Raw genomic sequence first — 22,603 nt, forward strand, 5'->3', positions numbered from 1 at the left:
GGAAAATTATAGTTATAGTAGGTGGATGAATAAACAAAAAATAAAATTTAAATAAAAAATAAAAACATTATGTCTTACGCTAAATGAACCAAAAATCAATATAAGGAAATCAGATATAAATGATGGATGTGTACAAAAAGAAATCAAACAGGAGATGTAATGTCGTACAATTTATATCAAAGAGGATGACATTAATATAAAAAAAAAATGAATTAAAGACTCATGTTTTGTCTATCCAGTGTAATTTTAAATAATTTAGTTTTAAATGAAACCATCCCAAGCATTTTAACATCAGTAGGCAGAAGATTGTATATTTTTGCAACGTTATAAACATACGATCGTTCGAAAAACTTGGTTCGATGGAGTAATTAGTTTATGTAATCTAATGTTCGAGCTAAATTGAATCTTTTCGTACAGATACCTAGGCATACAATTGGTAATAATACTATGAAATATATGAAATATAATGTGTTAATATAATAAAATAAAAAGGTTACAGTGATGTTGTCAAATAAGGAACATTTACAAACCACCAGTACAATTGTAATAATTATTTTACACCTTGTATAGTAAATTATCACTTTAACCAGGAATCTGGATAGCAAAAAGATGCTTCTAAAACAGTGCTACCTATACTTGAAGATATACATTTTTTAAGAATCAGGTGCTGATTCTGAATCAAAAGGGCAAGATGATCGCAGGAATTCCAAATAATCAGAAAAAAATAATTTGTAAACAATTTTGCACTTCTCAAAAATTAGAAATTGAACATAAAATTGGTTTTTTCAAAATAATTCCGCAGTGGTTGATCTCACAAAAAAAGGATTCAAATGAAAGTTAAAGAAGACAAAACTCCTCACATTTTTTGTAATAAACTTTTTTTTGTACTTCTAATATGTTCCGAGCTGCGGAAAATTTGAACAATTTTCTACTGTAATTTCGTGAAAACAAATGACACTTATTTTTAATGTATTTTCCACACCACAATAAAGCCCGTCTAATTTGGACACTAGTAAAGAAAAGCGAACAGGCTGCTGTTAGTGTTAAACAGGTGGAAGAAGATGCTGATGACGTGCTGATTGTCAAGGCAGTGAATATTTGTGCCCAACATTTGATGCTGTTTTCTCAATGTAGAAGCAGTGAGAATTAAGAGAACAGCCCACAAATACAGGCTTGAATTTTATTTTGAACTCATAGTAAGAGAGCGGCGAAATTGGTTCCGCGCAAGAAAATAAAGCGCGCAGACGTTTATGATCAATACAATTATTGAAAGTATGTTCAAACACCCTTAAAATTAATTTCTGGCTACTGCTAACTTCAGACAGCACTCTATTTTGATTCATGCAGTGATGAATTTGGCTCAATACAGGAGTAAAGCACAGTTTCATTATAAATTATTTTCTACTATCAAAACTGGCATACAAAACAATAAACTACGCAAAAACAATAAACCTCAAAATATAATGGTGATTAGTATGCTTTGATAAGGGTTACAATCTGAAAACCACTATCGTTGAAAGTCAAACACAGATTAGCTCAATATATAGATAATAAAGTGGTCAATCTTTTCTGACTGTGGTTAGACATTTTACTGCAGAAAAACTACTAACTTACCTTAATCTGTCACTGTGAGTAAATAAACTAATAAAATGTATGTGGTAATTGCATGCATTAATGAGGTTACAATAAACTTTTTCAGTTCAGATTACACAATATATAATAAAATGCAATAATCAAAATCGTAAAGCAACCATTGTGTACGTAAGCGCAGCTCAAGCGAGAACAAAATGAAGCAATTAAAACAGTTTAATTTAATAGATCTGAACTTGTATACGCGATCGCTTTAAAAGTAAAAAAAATTCTTCGAGTGAAGCCTACCTGAGTAACTCATCGGTGAAAAGACACTTCCATTTGCATTTTTTAACGCTTGCTCTTTCAACAGTAAACGTCTGCGGTATTCGGCTAGAAAATGTAGTTAACTAATGTAATTCCGATATCGCTATACAAGTCAAGCACCAATTAGTTACAAGCAAAAAAAAACAATAAAGCAATAAGCACACTTTTGGAAACGCATGCGCGTAAAACTCACCTAAAAAGATACGCTCGTCAAAGTCTCCTCGATTTAACAATTGAGCCTCGTACGTTTTGGTAATGTTCCGTAAGTTACTATCAAAGTTGGCAGGATCGAAAAAGCCAGTGAAGGTGTCTTCGTCACCTTGCAGAATATCTTTACTAAATAGGTCTTTGATGTGCTCCTTCCAACTGTATTCCTTTACGTATTTCACTTCGGCGGCTATACCGTCGTGTTTCGAACATAAGTAGTTTATAATACAAGGCGCTTCCTTGGGCGCAATGTAATTGGGATCGGACCAATTTGGAGGCAGCTCTAAAATATTATTTGATCAGCACCTGATGACCTAAGTGTATTGACAAGGTTACAGTAGTGCCACGCAAAACACAAAATTCTTGTACTTTTGATTATTAAAGAACTATTATTATGGGAGCCTACCACGCATTTACACAATTGGCGCTGCAGTGTAGGTATAGCATGATTGGATTCTAAAAATATAGAGAATAATCAGATGCCCACAGGCACTTAGACCATATATTTGGCTGATTGGTCCAACGCTAACAGCATCATTCACGCTTCCACATTGTCAAGACAAATTTGAAGACGTCTTAGTTTGTTACATAGAAAGAAAGAACTGATTAAATTTTCAGGTACCCTGGAGCAAGTTTATTATTTGCACTTAAACTTTAAATTTAAGGCTTTCTTATGAAATGCTGCTTTTGTAGTTGAAGTCTAACAAATTCTCGATAGTGGATATTCTTTGCAATGATGAAAAGAACGGCGGTACTTAAAAAAATTTGAAATATCGGTCTTAGTTTTTTAGGAAGATCGATGAATAGAAAAATCGTTTTTCGTAAATAACCGCTGTTGTAATGGGAGTAGAAAAACAGATAGCACCAATTTGGAAATCCGACAGTATTTCCTACGGCGGTACTTAAAGGGGCAGTATACCCAAGTTTCATGTTTTCGTCTAAAGATAGATTAAAAATATCTAAGAGTAACGGTGAAAACCGCAAGTCTCTACGCCGTTTCGTTATTAAATGGCAAGGTGTCGAATGTAAAAAACGGTCGTTGTGACGTCATCCCGACAAATGGGTCGGTGGCGCGCTATAGCAATATATGGATTCGATGACGTTTGACGTGTTAATTTGAGACTGGTAGTCAGTGATTGGCATTATTTTCAAAAATGCCTAACTTTGTGTTTTCCGCTGCAACAATAATTTGAAAAATGCCAATGTTACATTGCAAATTATCCCCCAGAAAAGAAGGAGCCGTGTCGAAATAACGTCTGGAAAAGTAGAAAAAACCGCTGAATCATAGTATAGTCACGTCGTTTGCAGTGTCCACTTTAAAGATGATAATTTTTTTTGGAAGATACAAAAAGGAAATGACCCGTGCCTCAGCATAAAGTTTTGAGAAGGCTGACAATAATACTGCAATCCCTTCTTTACATCTCACAGGAAACAAAGGTCCTAATAAAGCTATAAAACGTCAGTCAACTTATCTAAGAAAGTAAGATTGTGGCTGATTGCTTATTGTGGGTAAACGATAAATTTCGTAGTGGAGAAACCAGTTCAACATCAAACATATGCCACAATCAAACAGAAGAACTGAATCAAATGGCACCAATACCGCTTACTGAAAGCATAGGTATCCAATCTGAGCTGGGCACAGAAATTTATTACAAATATTCAAATTTATATGATGATATATGTTCGGATGATACTTCAGTAAGGATTTCTTGATTTTTTCAAGGGAAAGCGAAATAGAATATGAAAGAACTGACGCGTTCGGACTGCTTGGATCCGTGCCGCCGCACTCACGATGTCGGGATGACGTCACATGTTCTGTCTTTCAAACTTTCATCGTTAATATTTTGAAAACTACTCATCGTAGAAAACTCCGGTTTGAAATGTTGTTCTTAGATTTTGTTCTACAATTTTTTTGATTTTGGGTATACTACCCCTTTAAAGATATTATTTCCATCTATTATGATAGGGCATATATTTAAAAAAATATGTTTCGCGATCTTCAGAAAAAAATCAAAACGCTAACGTAAGGATAGGCAACTCAAATTGCACTTATAACGCCTGAGGCCACAACTCATTACTTGAAAGGGAAAACAAAAGAAACTACCTGGCATTACCCTACATATTGTTACGCCGTTCCTAATGATATTGATTAGATAAATTACTATTTATTATTTATTTATTTGAATGCTGTTGATTTATAAATCATAATGTCACATATTCCCAAGACCAAAAATGGATATCCTATTATCCTGCGTAGGTACATTGGAAATAATTTTTTATTTCTAAAAGCTTTTGCATCCCATCAGGATGCTTCAAGAAATAAAAAAAAACCTATAATGAGGCTGTAATAATATTTCCTTTTGACGGGGCGGGGGGTACGTACAATACTAGGTGTATATTTCCCATCTAAAATTATCAGTTTCCTCAGATAGTCCAATATGGGGAACAGTCAGAAGGGCCGATTCCTGCAAAATGTGGTGTAAACGATTTTAACGTTTTAAATGGTCCATTTGGGCCCAAATAACATGTATTTGAAGAGTGCACACCAATTTTTTCCCGGCACAACTTTTGGCAGCCAAAAAACCTCAAAACGTTCGGACTTTTTTCAGTTTTTCGTTTAAAACTCGAAAACGGTCCATATTTTATGAATAACACTTCTTTAGTAAAGTAAAGAAAACAAAATTCTGCGTCGATAAAAAAAACAAACAAAATCGGTCCAATAGAAAAATTTTTACAAGCGATCAAAAAAAGCCCATTTTTTCCAACTTTTCTAAAAAACTGAGTTAACCTTTTTTTAATGCGTTGTGGCTCCTAAAGGAACGATAAAATCCACTACCCCCCCTCCCTAAAGATTGTAGAACATCAATTAGAGAGTTCAAAAAGTAGGTACCAACAATTTAAAATTGGACCAATTTTTGAAATTCGTTGGAAAAATGGGCAATTGCAATAACACTGAAATACAAATTGACTACAGAGCCTTAAATTACAAATGAAAAATATACTTATTCACGCAGGGTGTTACATATGAATATGGACAGCCACCCTCATAAAAGTGGTGAAATATCTTCTTTAATTTTTTTCTCAACAGTCATGCGAGATACAAAAACTGGTGGCATGTCTTTGAATAGATTTTGTAAAATTTGCATTACGGCGTAGGGAGTTTTCGACTCCAACATGGCGGCTCTTAGCCTTCCCCCCCGCCATGCTAAACTCAAAAGTTTGTTACTTTCTGAACAGCACTCGTATAACACTGTGGGTACGATACACTTCACCTAGCTGAAATGTAGAGTTTAAAGCAAAGAAGTACTAATGGGCTGTGCTTACTTAGCTGTTAGTATACAAGGTCTTTAGCCATGATAGAACAGCGCCATCTAACAGAAACTCCACAGATTAAATTACAGGAAAAAAAGTGGGGGCTGATAGGGGCAATTCCAGTTTTAGAGATGAGGCACTAAAAGGTACAAAATTTGAAAAATAAACACGGTTCATCCGAAAGTAAAGTACGATATCATTTTTCAGGGTATTATCTGAGGAGACAGTAATAATTATTTTGCTATACCATTTAAAATTTATTTATTTGTGTACATTTAAGAGTTACGTGATAGTTTTTTGTAACAGCATGAAATGTATACTGCTATTTATTAAGAAGTAAATATAGGGATTTATGTGTCTTGTTTTTCCCTGTCTACCGACAAAATCTCTTGTGAAGGGCGCCTAATTTTATGCAACCAAAATAACTTCTTAAAACAAATCAAGATCTGGCTGTCATATTAATTAATTAATTATTAAAAGCACTTAGTTTAAGTTGCCAGATGTTTATTTGTTTTAAAAAGTCATTTTGGATGCATAAAATTAGGCGCCCTTCAGAAGAGATTTTGTCTTTTAAAAGTAGACACAGGGAAAAACAATACATATAAATCCCTATGTCTACTTCTAAATAAATATCACTATACAGTGTGTCCCCGGATGGACTGAACAAGAAGGAAAAAATTTTTAATTTTAACTTTACGCAAAAATGTCATTTTTTATAAAAATTTTTGCTTGCCTCAAAACCACCTATTCTGAAATAAAAATCTAGATATTCCTTTTAGCAGCTGAGAAAATTACAAAAAACGCAAAATCTACAGCGGAAATTTTTCTAAGTTGCATGTTTTTGATTAAATCAAACTATCATTGTATCTTCCATGGCAACCTGATAAGCGAATCAAGTTAAAAAAGACACCTTAGAGGTTAAGAGAAACATTTTATTTTATATTTATGACATTTTTGCGTAAAGTTAAAATTAAAAATTTTTTCCCTCTTGTTCAGTCCATCCGGGGACACACTGTATATCATCATGTAGTCGTAGAAAGGATCATACATATGGGGTAAAGAAGTTATTCCTAAAACAGCCTACTCCGAAAGGGTCTTTCTTAAAATTCGTCGTCAAAATTGGCTTTGCAAAATTGAGATTGTAAAATAGAAAAAAAATTGCTCTCAGATGGATTCCTCTTGTTAAACAAGTTACTTTCAGGGGCCTATAACGCAAACTATACAATTGTAACAAGTATACAAGTTACAAGTAATCTGCCTGTAACTATAACTACAAGTCCTGAATTCGGTATATGCAAATGAGTTGTGTTATGAAAAAGCTAAAAGTGTAAAATATATTCTAACTTATTGTAGGACTTGTACGACTTGTGTTACAGGCACACATATTATCTCTCCTTCCCATGGCACTAATGCAACTTTTTAAATAGAATGGTTATACAGACCTGGAAAGCTGGGGTTCAACAAATCTTTCCGATTATCTAAAAACGCATTTCTAAATGCAAGATCACAACAAGCTTGTAACAAGTGATACGACATAACAATATCTTCGCTGTACAATGGATTTTGCCCCTTCACAGTTGTAAAAAGCGTCCAGCAGAATTCGAATACTTTGGTAGGTGTACATAACGGCGCCCTTAAAACGGTTACACTTAGAAATCGACGTTTATACATAACTGAAACTCACTTTGTTTTGCGATTTCGTGATGAGCGCAAGTCCATATCTATCGGCCCTTTGAAGATTTCATTAAATATAGGGGTGAACTTTTTAAATATGTTATACGAGACGGCAAAATTGCCTTCAAGTCGTTTGATCTTCTGCCGGAAGTCTTCGGATAAATTAGCCATATCCGCCCATTTGGTAATTTTGTTAAAGAACTGTGTCAAACTGTAACAAGATTTCGGTTACACTTGGCACAGAGGACACCGTAGGTTTTATTTACGCGGGGATGAATTTCTTACATGATTAACATTCAATGTAGTTGAGCCTTACCTTAAATTACAATGTCGTAGTAGGCTTGTTAGACTTACACAGTTGCCTTCAACTGTGCTACGACTTACAGTAGGAGTCGTCGTCTTTCTACATGCTACAAATACAGCACATCCCAGCCAGTGCAAGGCTTCGCCCTGAAAAATACGAGTCGGTCAATTTCTCCTCTAAGAAGTGCACCTGGTTACCTCCAGACTGTAATTAGTTTGTATGGTTTGGAAACTTTGCCATGCCTGAGTGATGGTGTTAATATCCAAGTTTAATTTCGTACTCAATTCCTGGTGTTTTTTAAATAAATGGTCATTGGAATCTTCTGATAGGACCATTTTTATTGCCCAAAGAACGATATAAATAAACAACAAAATTCACATACGACGCCACATTTGATATCGAAATCGAGCTCAACAACGCGCATCCTCCGCACGAACGGGCGGGAAAATAACCGGGCGATCAATTCCTAAATTGCAAATACGCGCGGGAATGTATTTCGAAGAGCCTTAAAAAATAACGCCCTTGTTAGTATTTACTGTTTTAATAAATTCGATAAAGACAAATTGTATAAATTAAGCCTTTTATAACGGTACTACTTCTTATGACGTTGTACAATCTGGGTGGTGTTTGTTACATAACCCCACATTCGTATATAAAATTTAATTTTTAAATTTGAAATTTATATATCATTTTGTTATCTAAAATAAATAAATAATAAACGTTCAACCCAAGTTAAATCTATCTACAGAGTGTTTGATTTTAGCGCCAAACAACAATAGATTACTTCTCCTTTTGTGAAGGTCGATTTACACCACAGTACAATAAAATTTACACCGCCTTTAACACACTATATTGTGTAGTTCAGACATTGTAATACATATACAATAGTTCAGGCATAATATACATATTTCAAAAGAAATATTGACATCGTCATTTACATTCAGATTTTAAAAAAGGTACAAATATCACATATAAGAAAATCGCTGATAATCTTCTTCTATCTGAACACTTAAATAAATACCTACTAAAACATACAAAAGCATAACCACCCGACTAAATGACTAAGTTAGTCGTATTAGTTTCGCAGATAATACGACCCAACTGTTCGTTGGACCCCCTGTAGCAAGTGGTACTGTGGCGTATTTACGGGAGGGGATGAAGGGGTTATATCCCCCCCCCCCAAGAAGAATTGAGTTATCATCATAGCTATTAGGTATTTAGGTAATACTCCGCTATCCGCTCCGCCCACTTTAAAATAAAGGCAATAATATATAGCTACATATAACGGGTTTACCAATAAGAGCGATAGGATTTTAAATTGAAATAAAACACAGTCAATTTGGTCAAATTTAGGTGTGATTGGTTTTATTAGATGCTGTATTTCATGCCATTTATGATTTAAACAAAATATCGTTCAAATGGCCACCGCGGCTCTTTTTGCACTGGCTCATCCGATCGGACCAATTTTCGATGACTCGGTGGATCATATCGGGTGGAATGGCAGCTCGGTCGCTCGAATGTTGGCCTCGAGCTCGTCAAGAGTCTTGGGTTTATTCGCATAAACCTTTGACTTCACATAGCCCCACAAAAAGAAGTCCAATGGTGTTAAATCGCATGACCTTGGCGGCCAATTGTGGGGGCCATTTTGAGAAATCAACGATTCACCAAACTGTTGACGCAATAAGTCCATTGTAGCGTTCGCTGTGTGGCATGTTGCTGGATAATTTCCAAGCGTTGAGGCAACGTGAACATGATGAAATGGCAAGCCTTACTGATGACAACTGACAGCATATGTCAAATGTTTGGCATCCAACATAGCCGCCTTAAACGTTTAAAATCCTATCGTCCCTATTGGTAAACCCTATAGAGAGCAATTTTGGTTTTGGTTAAAGTCTAAAGTCACTAAAATCTAAATATTCTGTAGTATTCACTATTCAGTGAGTGATCAGTGTTGGCAGTCAACGATTTGGCTATTCGGCATCGATCGGCAATTCGCTACATTGATGCCCAAAATAGACAATGATACGATAACACAATGGTGTCATTCATCTATCGTATACTTAGAAAATCAAGGAAAGCATATTACCTTACTATGGGTCCCCAGTCATGTGGGCATACAGGGTAATGAGGAAGCTGACAAGGTAGCCCTGGAAGCAACCAAACAGGATGCGGTCGATGTACCTGAAATAAAACACAAAGATTTGAAAAATAATATAATCGTGTAACTGTTTCCAAATGGCAAGATGATTGGGATATGTGTAATACTCACCTTAAAAACATCAAACCTACCATAGCTAAATGGGATAATCCGGCACTCACTAGAAGAGACATATCAAAATTAATTAGATTGAGAATAGGCCATACTGCAGTAACGCATACATACCTACTGAAGGGAGAACCAGTTCCTATATGTACCAGATGTGGACACGAATTAACGGTAGTACACTTCATTTTTGAATGTGGCCATTTAGAGCTTATAAGAAGCAATTACAACATTAGTGATAATTATCGAGACCTAATGTCGTATTTGAAAGTAATAGACATGTACAATAACATTTAAATTAGCAACAAGAGCTAATGACCATAGCTGTCGAAGCTCAATACAAAAAAAAAAAAAAAAAAAACAAATAGGTATCAGGTACTAGTACTGCTACTGAGGTGAGGTACCTGCTACCTGCCTTTCACGAAATGACGAAAATAAGAATTTTAAATTTTAAAAACAGGAATATTTTTGCCCATAACTTTTGATTCAGACGTCTAATCGAAAAAGTACGAATCGTTTAGGATTCTACGCACCCAAATGAATAAGAAAAAGTGTTTTCCCGAGAAATTTTGGTATTTCGGATCCCATAATTTCAAACAATTCCAAGATTGGGCTACTAGTTCAAAAGTTACAGCTCTTTGAATTTTCTTTCGAAATTGGTTTAGAGTCTATAACTTTTGATTGAGAAGTCTAATCGAAAAAGTTCGAATTGTTTTGGATTCTACGCACCAAAATTAATAAGAAAAAGTGTTTTCCCGAGAAATTTTGGTGTAGTCGATTTTTGGTAAAAAAAGGAAGGTTATACACTGCCTTTTTTGAGGCCCGAGAAAAAAATTGTCTCAGATCGACCCGGAAAAAAATTTTCTTATAGAATGTGGCCTGTAGATCCCATAATTTCAAACAGTTCTATGTACTGTTGTATGCCAAAGGAAAAGAATTAAATTGAATTGAATTGAATTGAAATTGGTTTTTAGTCTATAGCTTTTGATTGAGAAGTCTAATCGAAAAAGTACGAATTGTTTTGGATTCTACGCACCAAAATTAATAAGAGAAAGTGTTTTCCCGAGAAATTTTGGTGTAGTCGATTTTTTGTAAAAAAGGAAGGTTACTTACACACTGCCTTTTTTTGCCCAGAAAAAAAATTGTCTCAGATCGACCGGAAAAAAATATTTTCTTATAGAATGTGGCCTGTAGAATCCATAATTCCAAACAGTTCCAAGATCGGACTACTAGATCAAAAGTTACAGCCCTTTGAATTTTTTGTCGAAATTGGTTTTTTGCTCATAAATATACCTATTATTCAAAGTTTTCGTTGACTAATTAAAGCAAAAGCAGTAAAGGGGCCTGTCAGCAGTAAGAAATAAAATACCGTTCTAATCTAATCTTTTTCGCCTGTAAATAATAAATAGATAAATGACTACCAGCATCAGCACCCTGCAAGCCAATTTCTATTTCTTACCCCCCCCCCTCCCCCTTCTAGTACGCACTGGGTGACTGAATTGTACCACGAACGAACTTGTTTAATCCCCCCCCCCCAGAATACATTTCTACGTACGCCACTGAAGTGGTATATCGCTAGAATCATTCAAAAAGAGCCTTCGTAATCGTGAAGTCATAACCAACTATTATGTTCATTATAATAAACAAAAATTTCAATCTCTCTTAACTTTTATTACACACGGCTTTTTTGAAATCAATTTTTTTGGACATTTTGTTATACGACCCCATAAAAAGCAACATTTTTAGATGTGGAAAAACATCCTGAATTCAAAAAAAAAAAATATATACAGTATGCTTCAAAACTTCATGTTGGTTGCATGTATTAGATAACAAATGCTGGACGTAAAAAAAGTCTTGTGGGGACAAATAAACACGCCAGTATCAGAATTTATTAAATAACTGTAAACTACAATAATCGCAGCACACCTTCGCAGTTCCTTGCATCACGATCACGACTCTACGCCTGCGTCATCTGTCTCCACTAGTGCCAACATCGTCTTTTTTAATATAAAATTTCAGTTTTCATATAGAACTTTAATTAATAGGAATGTGGCAGTTTTGACAGGAGTCTGGTAACGTGACAGGAGGCCGTAAAACTATCAGGTAAAGTGTTACTGCCTCTGTCTCCCCTCTCGAGATATTCCCATTTGAAGTTTTGACCCCACTAACATAAACGTTTAGTCACCAATTATATCATTATCCTTTTGCGAGTACCCTATTCTGATACTCCGTTCACGAAATTCTCACATTTAAGGTTTAAGCTCATTTGTCTTTTGAAAAATTCCTCAAAAATTATGATTCTAAAACCTTTTTAGGCACGGAAAATTCTTTCTTCGTTACTTCTATACTTTTTAAGATATTGGGTCGTTTACTTACCATTCGGCGCTTAAAATCCGGGCACCTAAGGAGAAAATTAAGTGATTCTCTGACTATTCGACTTAATACTAATAAAAAATCGTTATTCCTAGGTTTATTTCGATGGGAAAACGCCCAAAGATCTTGGAAATTAAGGCTTTAATCTACAAACTAAAGCAGTTTATCAACTAAAGACATTTGTTGATAAATTAGTAAATTAAACAATTGAAAGTATAATCATAATCTTTGTGAATGCATTTAGATTTCAAACATAGTTAATTATTATAGTTTTTTTTTATGAAAACATCATTTCCGCAAGAGCAATTCTACAGTAATTAAACGAATCACTCTCCCTTGCACGAGACCTTGATGTAGTTGTCTTTACTACATCATAACTTTATTAATTAATTGGATTTCAAGTTAATTTATTATTGGTCCCAAATAAAGTTTGAAATCGTGGAAACGATTAAAACAGGTCTATTCGAAGGTCACTATACTGCTACGAGAGGATTGAGTATGGCTACTAGAAGACTGCTCCAAAAACACTCTAGTTTTGGTAGCCGCATCCGAAAGCATACGTTGAGTTCTCTCAACCAGAGATTTAATTTTCCGACTGTTAGGAATAGGTAGATTAGATGACAATTTCACCTCCTCAATTTCGGGCAGTTTCAATGCAAGATAAGGCGCACAATTGGATACCATCATGTGCATCTGCGCAAGTCACAATTAAATAGAAAATCTCCTCCCAAATACTGATTTACCTTTAACTTCGTCTGTTCCAAACATGCCAAACGAAAATTGATATCATTCTTAACATCATTTTCAAGAAAGAGGTTTTTGTCCAGGACAAACTGTAGTGATTTCGTGTTCTCGGTGAACATTTCATGGCCAATCTCGTCCTCTGCTGTTTTTAGATTAGGTCCTTCTTTAACATCGACTCCAATTTTCCAAGTTTTGGGGATTAGTACACTGTTCTGGAGTGGTGGTGGAGGTAGAACAGTATAACTCACATCCCGCAAAGTATCTGTGAAAGACACAATGAGTTGGGCTATATAATTACAGCAAGTCACAAGTAAGTGCGGTCTCAACCATACGGAATTGGTCCTACAATCTCAAAAGTGGAAATAGTCGAATTAGTGCCATCAACATACCGTGAGTCCGCTGCATTTTCTTGAACAATCACCTTTGGTCCCGGGTATATAGAATTACAACCCCACTCTATACTTTTACCCAGCACCTGAAATGACGGAAATTTCAGGCACCGAGATTGAGTACATCTTTGCTCTTTAATTGCCCATAGTTTAAAAACCTGCAACAAAATAGTTCAGACACTGCAGTGCTCGTGAAGAGTGTACAACCCCATCTTTGGAGAGGCTGAAGAATAGTCCTTCCTGCTCAACTATTTTCAGGTCGACAATACCCTTTTGGTGTTCTTTAAGAGTGGCAATTGGCTTATCTTTGACGACAACATTCCAAATTCTGACTGTTCCATCATCACTTCCAGTAATCAGAACTTTTAAACTTGTACTAATTGCAAAACAACTGGCCCCCTGGATAGGCAGTGGAATGTGAAATTACTTGTTCGAAAAGCACTTACTCGGTGCATTTGGAAGGAATAATTGTGCCTTCGGTTTTCTACAGCACGGATTGTAACGGACGTTGTGGCATCTCTACTGGAAGTTACAATAGTGTCGTTTTGTTTACAGTATTCGATTGCAGTAATGCTGTCATGGTGTGGACGTCCTAAGTGACTAATGGTTACAAATTCTTTTTCGTTGTACAGTTGCTGAAAGTATTCTCATTGTCGAAAGCACGTTTGAGCATGTTACTTACAATCCAATAAAAAAAACTGAGCTTATCGCTATGCTTCTTGCGCAGTAATCCATTTTTAGGCTGCAGAAATTCCACACTGAGCAGCTGACCGGAATCATCTCCCATGTACAACGTCAACTTTCCGTTCACAAGATGGAAATGGTAAGCAAGACATTGAACTATATTCGGAAGACCTAAAATTAACCACAAGGCAACATGGGTTAAACCGGATGCGTCATAAATGGTAACGCTCCTCGCCGAGCTCGCAATTAACAACAGAAGCGCATCCTTCAGGAATAGAGCATCGGTAACCCATCGGTTTCTTCTTCTCCTCTCCTTCTCCTTTCTGTCGATATCTTCGCGAGCCATGATCATATGATAAGACGTTTGGAAGTTCATGTTACCATCGTAAAGACCAACGTGGCCGTACTTCGATATGATCGCGTAGCAGAAATATTTTTCTGTTTCTATCAAGACTATTTTGGACACCGTATCTTTCTGCAAGGATTAAGTATTCAAATATTTGCATTGTTTTAAACTAAAGGAATACCTTGACGTGGGGCGGACTGAAAATGCGCCCTACATTGAGGGTGAATGGGGGTTGGTAGTCGGTGGGGGAATTTCCGATTACAAAATTTAAAAATTGGTCCCATGTGATTGTTCCATGTTCTTTCTTGTCAATTTGATTGTAGAGAATTGAAGCTTGTACAGAATGCTTGCAATTACCTGTAAGCAGTACAAGTCTTTTAATCTTCAACAATACTGCTGAAAAGGGACCTATACTGAATCCAAAAATCCAGGGAATAAGATTTCCGGTCGATAATGTGTTATTTAACACATCCGAAAAATTGCAGGATTATAGGCTCCAAATTGAAAGACTCTAAAAAACTGAAAGAAGAATTTGAAGAGATCTAAGAATCTGAAGAGTCTGATGGACCTAAATAATTTGAATTTTTGAAGAATTGTGAAAATCAGAAGAATCCAAGGACTAAAGGAATTGAAAGAGTTTTTTTTAAGTTTCAAGACCAGAGAAAAAAAGAACTTGCATATTCTAAAAAAGCCACTAAGTTCCTAATAACGTCTGCGCACACGCAATCTAATTTTTTGACACGTGATTTCAATTCCCTTTTATAGGAAGCATCTTCCGTTGAATTTTCAGAAGAATTGGATCACAAATACGCGCATGCGTAATAATTTTCTTGCGCTTTTTACTGTACGAATACACAGCCTACTTTTTTATGTACATTTAATTTATTTTTTTTAGAACACACCTTCTTTTGGTGCATCTGCGCATGCACAATCCATTCTTTCAATACATGCATGATAAATAATTGCCCCAAGTAATAACCATGGCTGCCAACAAAACCAACTATCTAAAAAATCTAAAGAATGCGCAGAATTTCCAAAATCTAGAAAAATAAATATAAATTAGGAGAATCACTGTAAAGCTGAACATATAAACTAATGTTTAACAAAAAGGTCCGAAGTTCTTCAGAATCTGAAAGATCGGACTGATCTAAAGAATTTAATTAATCTAAAAACAGACCCAAAAATCGATGATAGAATTCGAAAAAATTAAAGAATCCGTTGAATATAAAATTGATTAATGCAAAAGATCTGGAGAATAAAAGATTTGGAAAAATCTGAAGCATTATGGTGACCCACGAATTTAAACATTTGAAAGAACAAGTCAGAAGCATTGGCAAAAGTCTGATGAACTCGGAAAGTAGACGTCTTCGAAGATTCTGAAGCACTCGGAGAAATAAAAGAATTCGAAGTGAAGAATCAAAAGAAAGATTCTTATTTTTTGTTTTGACAACAAACCGAAGCGGCCAGTTGTACTCAGAAAGTTATGTTCCGCACGGATATACGAACTATACAAAACGAAAAAACATGTCATGATACAAGACAGTTCCAAAAAATACTAATTTTGTGAAAAAATTGTCTCAGATCGACCCGGAAAAAAAGTTTCTTATAGAATGTGGCCTGTAGATCCCATAATTTCAAACAGTTCCAAGATTGGGATACTAGTTCAAAAGTTACAGCCCTTTGAATTTTCTTTCGAAATTGGTTTCTAGTCTACGAGTATAACTTTTGATTGAGAAGTCTAATCGAAAAAGTACGAATTGTTTTGCATTCTACGCACCAAAATTAATACGAAAAAGTGTTTTCCCGAGAAATTTTGGTATAGTCGATTTTTGGTAAAAAAGGAAGGTTATACTACACTGCCTTTTTTTGAGGCCCGAGAAAAAAATTGTCTCAGATCGACCCGGAAAAAAAATTGTCTTATAGAATGTGGCGTGTAGAATCCATAATTTCAAACAGTTCCAAGATTGGACTACTAGTTCAAAAGTTACAGCCCTTTGAATTTTCTTTCGAAATTGGTTTCTGTCTATAACTTTTGATTGAGAAGTCTAATCGATTTGTACAGCAAGTTACTGCTACAATGCAAACTAACTGATACTCCTTGCGCAATGCTACCGGGTATGCGAGTATGATGGGCTAACCCTTAAATTTGCTGGGTAAAATCAAAAAAATTCAAAAAGTTTTGCAATAATAGGATACCTATTTGCATCGCAATTTTAAGACAGAAGTTAAATTTAAGTTGAAAACAATTAAAAAATTATATGTAAGGTCCAATGAACCATAAATCACTTCGGAAAGTCCTCAAAGTAAATTAGGTATAGAGGTATGCGGTTGGAACAACTGACCGATAGCTTCAGAGAAATAATCGACTGTTCCATTACGGATGTGTCATTAATTAGTTTTAAATGATCGGTAAGTGATATGATTTTGATAACGGTCTAATGGTTTTGCAGAATTGAAGGTTGTGGTGTTTATTTCTTGGGAAAAATTTTATGTATGAACCAATTTAATCGAGTAATTATCACAGTGTTAATTGCACCGTAAACAAGGTGTGCATACCATTAGAATCTAAATTAGTTGTTCTTAGATATGTATATTACCTAATTGTGTAAAAAAGGGAACCACTCTGTAACGACGTCATTGGGAATGCGTATAAATTTTCTGCTCCTCGCAGCAGGAGGTATTCACTCTACGTGGTGTGTACTCGAAACGACGGAAGATGGGGCATAGACTTTTGGTAAGAGATGAAGGGCTATGTTCTTAAACAATATCGTTTCATTTGCAGATATGCTGTGTAGTTGGGTTGATAATATTAGGCTGCGTACAAGCTGATAAATATGGCGGGGGAGCTCACCACGAGCCAGGTGGAAGTCATCATTATGAAGAAGGCGAGGGTGGACACTACGGGGGCGCAGGTCCTCACCATGGTGGTGGCGAAGGACTTCATCTAGGAGGGGAAAAAGAACATTACCAAGGCGAAGGACATCATCATGACGGAGAAGGTCACCATAAGGATGTTGACGATAAACACCATTACGGACACGGTGGAGAACACCATTATGGTGGAAGTGAAGGACACCATGAAGGTGGAGGAGAATGGCATCACAAAGGTCATGGTAACAAACACAATTACGGACAAGGTGAACAACACCATCATGGCGAGGGTGGTGGATATCATCATGGTGGAGGTGGAGACCATCATGGTGAAGGCGGAAAACACCATGGGGGTGGATACCATTAACTTCGATAGCTTTAACATTTTGTGTTAAAATTTAATCTAGAATACAATAAACGATTTCAATGCACGTATATTTGCTTTTGACAAAGACGAAGTGGAAAACCAATTATGATACAAACCGAAAATTTCTTCAATGGCACCAACAAATTCATTCTTATTTAATCCCTCTTCTGCCTTGCGCCCGCCTTTTGCTAACTTATATTTTACTTCTTTAAACCTCGCGTTTATTGAATCTAAGTGAAACACCGAAAATTTATGCATCAATCCCTGCCAAGGTCCATCTTCTTCGTCTTCTATTGAATCCAAACTGTAATATTGAACAAATTGATGAAATAGAACTGAGTATTGCGGTTTTACAACCTTAAATTAGACAAAAGAGAGCTCGAATCACTGATAGATTTAAACATTCTGTGTAAACTGCAAGCTATTGATCAAACAATGAAATAATATTCAAATGGTTATAAGTACCTATGTGGAACTTCATGAAACTGAATAAATGAGAACTGTTTCTTTCCTGCTCGATTTATTGTTTATTGCTCATTTTTAGTTAAAATGGATGGCACTCACTCACACAATTTATCGTTTGTAAAAATGGTGCTTTCGTTCGATTCCTTGAAGTTTGATATTCACAATTCGTGTTTTATTGACTTTTAACTTTTTGAAATGACCGTATAGACTTTTACCTTCCACAAATGTAATAAAAAACTCTTTTTAAGGAATTGTAAGAATTAATCATTATATTTGACTAGCAGTCCCGCCGAACTTCGTACCGTACCGCCTTTGGGAAATCGCGTTTTTTCTCGTATTCTGTGGGAACTTCGAAAAGTGTTTTAATAACTCGGCAACTTTCACGGGAATTTCATTTGTTCGAAAAGTATAAGCGTCTTGGTGAGATTTACAATAAAGTCTTACACGCTTTTTGCGTCGGGTTTAAAATAAAGGCGCCAAAGAGCATTTAACATTGGTAGTGCAGAAAAACAGTAACGAGTTAATGATTAGAAATGACCGTCTGGGTTGATAATTCACCATTAATTACTTAGGTATACCTAAGAAAGATTGGGTGGGAGTCATTCTGAGATTCTATGCCATGATCCCCCATTCTGCCCCACCTGTCAGTCACCAGTAACAGTACATCCAGCACATTCTCCTGAACTGTCCTGCCTTTATCACCCAAAGACAGAACAACTGGTCTTTGTTGTTCGTCTTAGCGAAATGTATGTTTATCTTTATTTTTGGTTGCAGGTTGGTATAAAAATGACTTTTACAAAATGTAATACACCTTGAAGATATTAATACTGCGAACATACCGCGTACATAATCAATATAATGTAGACATAAAGGCAGATCCTATCAATTACTTTCCCTAGCAAAATCCATGTTTCTTGAACGTTCTCGTCGCTGCTTAAGATGGGAAGGTCATCTATTTTACCATAATGAGTAGAAACCTGAAATTAGATTTCATATCTATTACTTCTGCACTACTCAGAAACTTACCTGTGCTCGCGGAAGAAGTAAAATAATACGTGTGGGAGTAGCGGTGAGGAATGTAAATATGCAGTGTGGTACTGGTGAATCATATGTAGATCTTGATAGGTTGATTACACAGATTGATATGATGATGCAAAGGATACTTGCGAAGCAAGAGTAGCTGTATAGTAAAACTGAAAGTGTAAGTTGAGCTTTTCTTCATATGAGCGTACGTATATCTACCTACCTAAGTACGGAACTCTATCTGGAAGTATCGGTATGGTTTCAGCAAGATTGACAAGCACCAACGAGATTATAACCAACTGGAGGCAGCACAACGATATCTTTAGATGTCCAAATGGAGAAACACAAAACGTCAATAGCATTCCACAGGCAACAACTACAAATTGTGATAAATGGCGAGTTACACAAAGACTTTACTCGTTACCCAAAAAAGGAGTAAAAAAGGCCAAACTGTAAGCGCTAGAGTTACGTTTCAATGTAAACAGAATCTTAAAAAATGCGGGTTTTGTGTTGTTAGCTTGCTTAAAATCCCAAGAAAAATTGGCTATAATTGTCACGTCTACTACTTCCCATTCAGTTTGGAAGTGTTGGCCGAGCTGAAAGCAAATTGAGCAACTTTAACAACTGTTTCTCCGACTTACAATGTCGCTTTCCTCTTTATTAAAGTGAAGTTGAATAAATTCAAATTCGTTCCACACCCCCAAGGATACCAAACAGGAATGCGTGTCAATGGGCCAGTGCCCCAAGTCGGTTATGTTGCACCAGGCTTTTATGCGGATAGGTGGATTCCATTGGACAGTGCCATCATGCGTTACAACCATAACGTGGTCGCCAAGAACGTCCCTTCCCATTAAATCTATGGCGCTGCGAGACATTATCGTGCATTCCTTTTGTCAGATACTTACTTGTATACGACAAAATCAGGTTGCCAAATTTGTCGACTAACAATGTGTAGACTTTTCGTGTTTCCATAGTCACTCACATTCCACCGCATCTTCTCATCGTTCCAAGACTGAATGTTTCCAATTAAAGTTCGGAAAAATGTTTGAAAGTGCTTACTTACCAATTTTGTGGTTCCTCTAAGCTCTAGCGTGGATTTGTATTCATTCTGAAATTAAATTACGCGAAGAGCAACAATAAATTACAATTTATTAAATCAAACGATAGAATTCCATAATAAAGAATAAGGATACCAGTAAAACGGATGAAAATCCTTGGCCCCGCCAAGTCAAAAATTAACTTCTACAAATGAGGGCAGACAAGGGAGAGTGCCTATAATTACGTATGAAGCAAGTTCTAAGACTTTTTTGAGCCGGGAATTTTTAAGGCGAGAAGCGATATTTTTGGGGGATTACATTGCTATTTTTTACTGGATTTTCAAGCAGATCAAAAGATCGCATTTGGTAATAATATATTATATAATATAATAATCGTAGACTTCATTTGAGCATTATAATTAAACTATACGAAATTTGTAATCTATGTTTAGATATCGAAATTACAGATAATCAAAATACTAACACACTAACCCAATGATAGAAGTTGAAGACCTGAAAGGTCACTCGAAACCCCTTCGTGCTCCGGGACAGAAGACAGATATCGCAATCGGCCGAAATTATCTCGGACTCAACGGTGGGAACAACTGCCACCCTTCAGAAAGACCTCAAAGGAGACACCTAGACATAGTTTCGTTATTTGAAGTCTTCCCAAATGTGTAAGACTAATAGTTTGGATTGACATCATCAAAGGCCGACCCGAGGAAATCCGACTGGCGACTGCCCCATGTAAGATATTCCTGGAAGAAAAACTTGGCGACTGTCCTTCGAAGACAAAAAGTCCTGTTAAGAATATTGGAAACTAATCTCCGAACAGCCATAATAAATATTACAAAGGCAGCTTCCCGCGGAAATGAGAGATAATCCCATGGAAACATGAAGGACTCACGCACATGCGGGCGGAGACTATAGGAGAGTTTCTAATATGGAATGGCTGGGATACATATCGTAGTTCAGTAACAGCGTACAATGAAGCCATAAGGAATGCGAAAAGGGAGTCCCAGTGGAAATAATACTTGCTCCTGAAGCAGCAAGACTCCAAAAGACCCTTTAAATGGACACGAAGGGAAATCTTCGGAAAAGTGAGAGTCACACGGAACACCAAACAAGTGTATTTTAGGATAAAGTGGGTAGGTACCTGGTACCTTTTAAAATCCACATGTAGATAGCAACATTAGTGGCCATTTTATTTCCTCTTTCGCTTTCTGGTATCAAATATACTTCCGATGGATGGATAAAATTAACTGCTCCCTGAATTGTCAAAACCACAACAAAAATGGCTACTTGGGGAGGAGATTACCAACAAAAATCTACTCTAGGGCAAAATTCTTTTACTTGTCACACTGCTGTGCTGAAAAGCAACCCTAAATGAGAAAAAAACAAGCCCATATGAAAGGGATCTCCGCAAAATCCATTCTTAATGGTTAAAAGTTAAAGTTCAGCTGGGTAGAAAGCATTTATTTTCAGAATAGGTATAAATCAAAGCCAAAGGAAAGCATAGCGATTTCGTCCAATAGTCAAACAGGGTAACAACATTCTCAGCAGTTGTGCAGAGAACAAGTGATTCCAGTAGAAGAGATTATCTCCACCACAATTTACTACATGCGAATAAAATCCTTTTAAAGCTCCCAACAAAGAAAAGATTATACAAAACTATGCAATAAATTAACTAATATAAGAAGCTTACCAGCGATATGTAATTTAAATTCATTTGCATCTTAAGAATGGTCAAGTCGGTATGTTTAAGGACCGGTCGAATATACGGATCGTAAGTGCTTAATAAATCATGCCTTAAACGTTGAACGTGCGTCAGCTCTTTTACAACTTCCTAAAATATACGGATTCAAAGTCGGCCGTCGCAAAAAGAACTGACCTTTGAACCAGAACTGGGATAGCAATCGTAATACCACTTGGCTTCAACTCCAGGCCACGTTCCAAAGCTGAAGTACTTTATCGGCAACGGGTCGTTATCTTTCCAAGAGAGGAACGCCAGTTCTTCACCTTCGCGCCCAATTTCAATGAGACCGACTAAAACAAGCCGTATGAAAGATCGACACAGATGAGGGTAATTCTAACGTTTTGATATGTGGATCCAGAACGATTGGGGATCGAGCGACGACAGCACGTTTTTAAGTCGAGTGGACGCTTTAACCGACGCTTTTTGTGCGCGTCGAATGTCGGAAAACATGTTACCGCCGGCCCCCAATACTATCTCATAAGCAGGATCTCCCTTATTTAATTTAGTTGACGGTGTAAACAGTATGTGGGCGTCGCTCGGTGCCAAAACTGAAAAGTGAAAGTCCAAAAGCGTCTCGTTTCCGTGCGCCTCATTGGCGATCTCGTAGAAGTCTTTGTACGAGCCCTCCGAACGCGTGTAGTGCACTTTGCATTTTGTCAAATCTGCAAAAATAGGGGCGGATTTCGTTAATTTACACTTTTGGGGTATTTACCTGTTGAGTTCGCGTCGTACTGTTTCGCGTATGCCAAACCGGTAAAAATTAGGAAGCAAATTACTGTAGGCATAGTCGCAAATTAAGCGCGCACTGTTCGAAAGTTAGGATCGGGATGACACTTAATCAAAACAATTATCGTATTTCCCCTTTCGCTTATCAAACTGTGAATGCGAGGAG

General features: G+C 36.4%; 4 protein-coding genes across 6 annotated transcripts in view; 1 reads left to right on the forward strand and 3 right to left on the reverse strand.

The window, feature by feature from the left end:
- The window catches only part of LOC116174839 (retinoblastoma-like protein 2), a 20,351-nt gene extending 12,467 nt beyond the window's left edge, over nucleotides 1–7,884 (reverse strand). For 2 of the 3 annotated variants that reach the window (XM_031492856.1, XM_031492847.1), the window contains exons 1-6: nucleotides 7,591–7,884; nucleotides 7,406–7,539; nucleotides 7,100–7,300; nucleotides 6,858–7,048; nucleotides 2,090–2,386; nucleotides 1,879–1,962 (exon numbers count right to left, since the gene is read on the reverse strand). In XM_031492856.1, the coding sequence (XP_031348716.1) occupies nucleotides 1,879–1,962; nucleotides 2,090–2,386; nucleotides 6,858–7,048; nucleotides 7,100–7,300; nucleotides 7,406–7,539; nucleotides 7,591–7,728 (1,045 nt within the window). In that variant the 5' untranslated portion in view covers nucleotides 7,729–7,884. The remainder of the gene's footprint in view (nucleotides 1–1,878; nucleotides 1,963–2,089; nucleotides 2,387–6,857; nucleotides 7,049–7,099; nucleotides 7,301–7,405; nucleotides 7,540–7,590) is intronic. The other variant, XM_031492866.1, reaches the window with a different exon arrangement.
- Nucleotides 7,885–11,786: 3,902 nt separating this feature from the next.
- Nucleotides 11,787–17,839, reverse strand: LOC116160248. The gene is made up of 9 exons (XM_031473399.1): nucleotides 17,788–17,839; nucleotides 17,547–17,734; nucleotides 14,374–14,549; nucleotides 13,845–14,321; nucleotides 13,609–13,797; nucleotides 13,370–13,561; nucleotides 13,163–13,320; nucleotides 12,773–13,115; nucleotides 11,787–12,722 (listed from the first exon to the last, which is right to left on the reverse strand). The coding sequence occupies exons 1-9, from the start codon at nucleotides 17,832–17,834 to the stop codon at nucleotides 12,489–12,491; spliced, it is 2,004 nt and encodes a 667-aa protein (XP_031329259.1). The 5' UTR covers nucleotides 17,835–17,839; the 3' UTR covers nucleotides 11,787–12,488.
- Nucleotides 16,767–17,498, forward strand: LOC116160249 (abscisic acid and environmental stress-inducible protein-like). The gene is made up of 2 exons (XM_031473400.1): nucleotides 16,767–16,926; nucleotides 16,975–17,498. The coding sequence occupies exons 1-2, from the start codon at nucleotides 16,909–16,911 to the stop codon at nucleotides 17,428–17,430; spliced, it is 474 nt and encodes a 157-aa protein (XP_031329260.1). The 5' UTR covers nucleotides 16,767–16,908; the 3' UTR covers nucleotides 17,431–17,498.
- Nucleotides 17,840–18,640: 801 nt separating the features above from the next.
- LOC116160363 (neuronal acetylcholine receptor subunit alpha-5-like) lies at nucleotides 18,641–22,549 on the reverse strand. The gene is made up of 11 exons (XM_031473552.1): nucleotides 22,424–22,549; nucleotides 22,050–22,373; nucleotides 21,847–22,001; nucleotides 21,661–21,801; nucleotides 19,982–20,026; nucleotides 19,824–19,930; nucleotides 19,560–19,782; nucleotides 19,343–19,514; nucleotides 19,142–19,294; nucleotides 18,922–19,088; nucleotides 18,641–18,872 (listed from the first exon to the last, which is right to left on the reverse strand). Exons 1-11 carry the CDS (start codon nucleotides 22,494–22,496, stop codon nucleotides 18,717–18,719), a joined length of 1,716 nt encoding a protein of 571 aa, XP_031329412.1. The 5' UTR covers nucleotides 22,497–22,549; the 3' UTR covers nucleotides 18,641–18,716.
- Nucleotides 22,550–22,603: the final 54 nt, after the last annotated feature.

This window comes from Photinus pyralis, unplaced genomic scaffold (assembly GCF_008802855.1).
Source record: "Photinus pyralis isolate 1611_PpyrPB1 unplaced genomic scaffold, Ppyr1.3 Ppyr1.4_LG1, whole genome shotgun sequence".
Lineage (NCBI taxonomy): Eukaryota > Metazoa > Arthropoda > Insecta > Coleoptera > Lampyridae > Photinus > Photinus pyralis.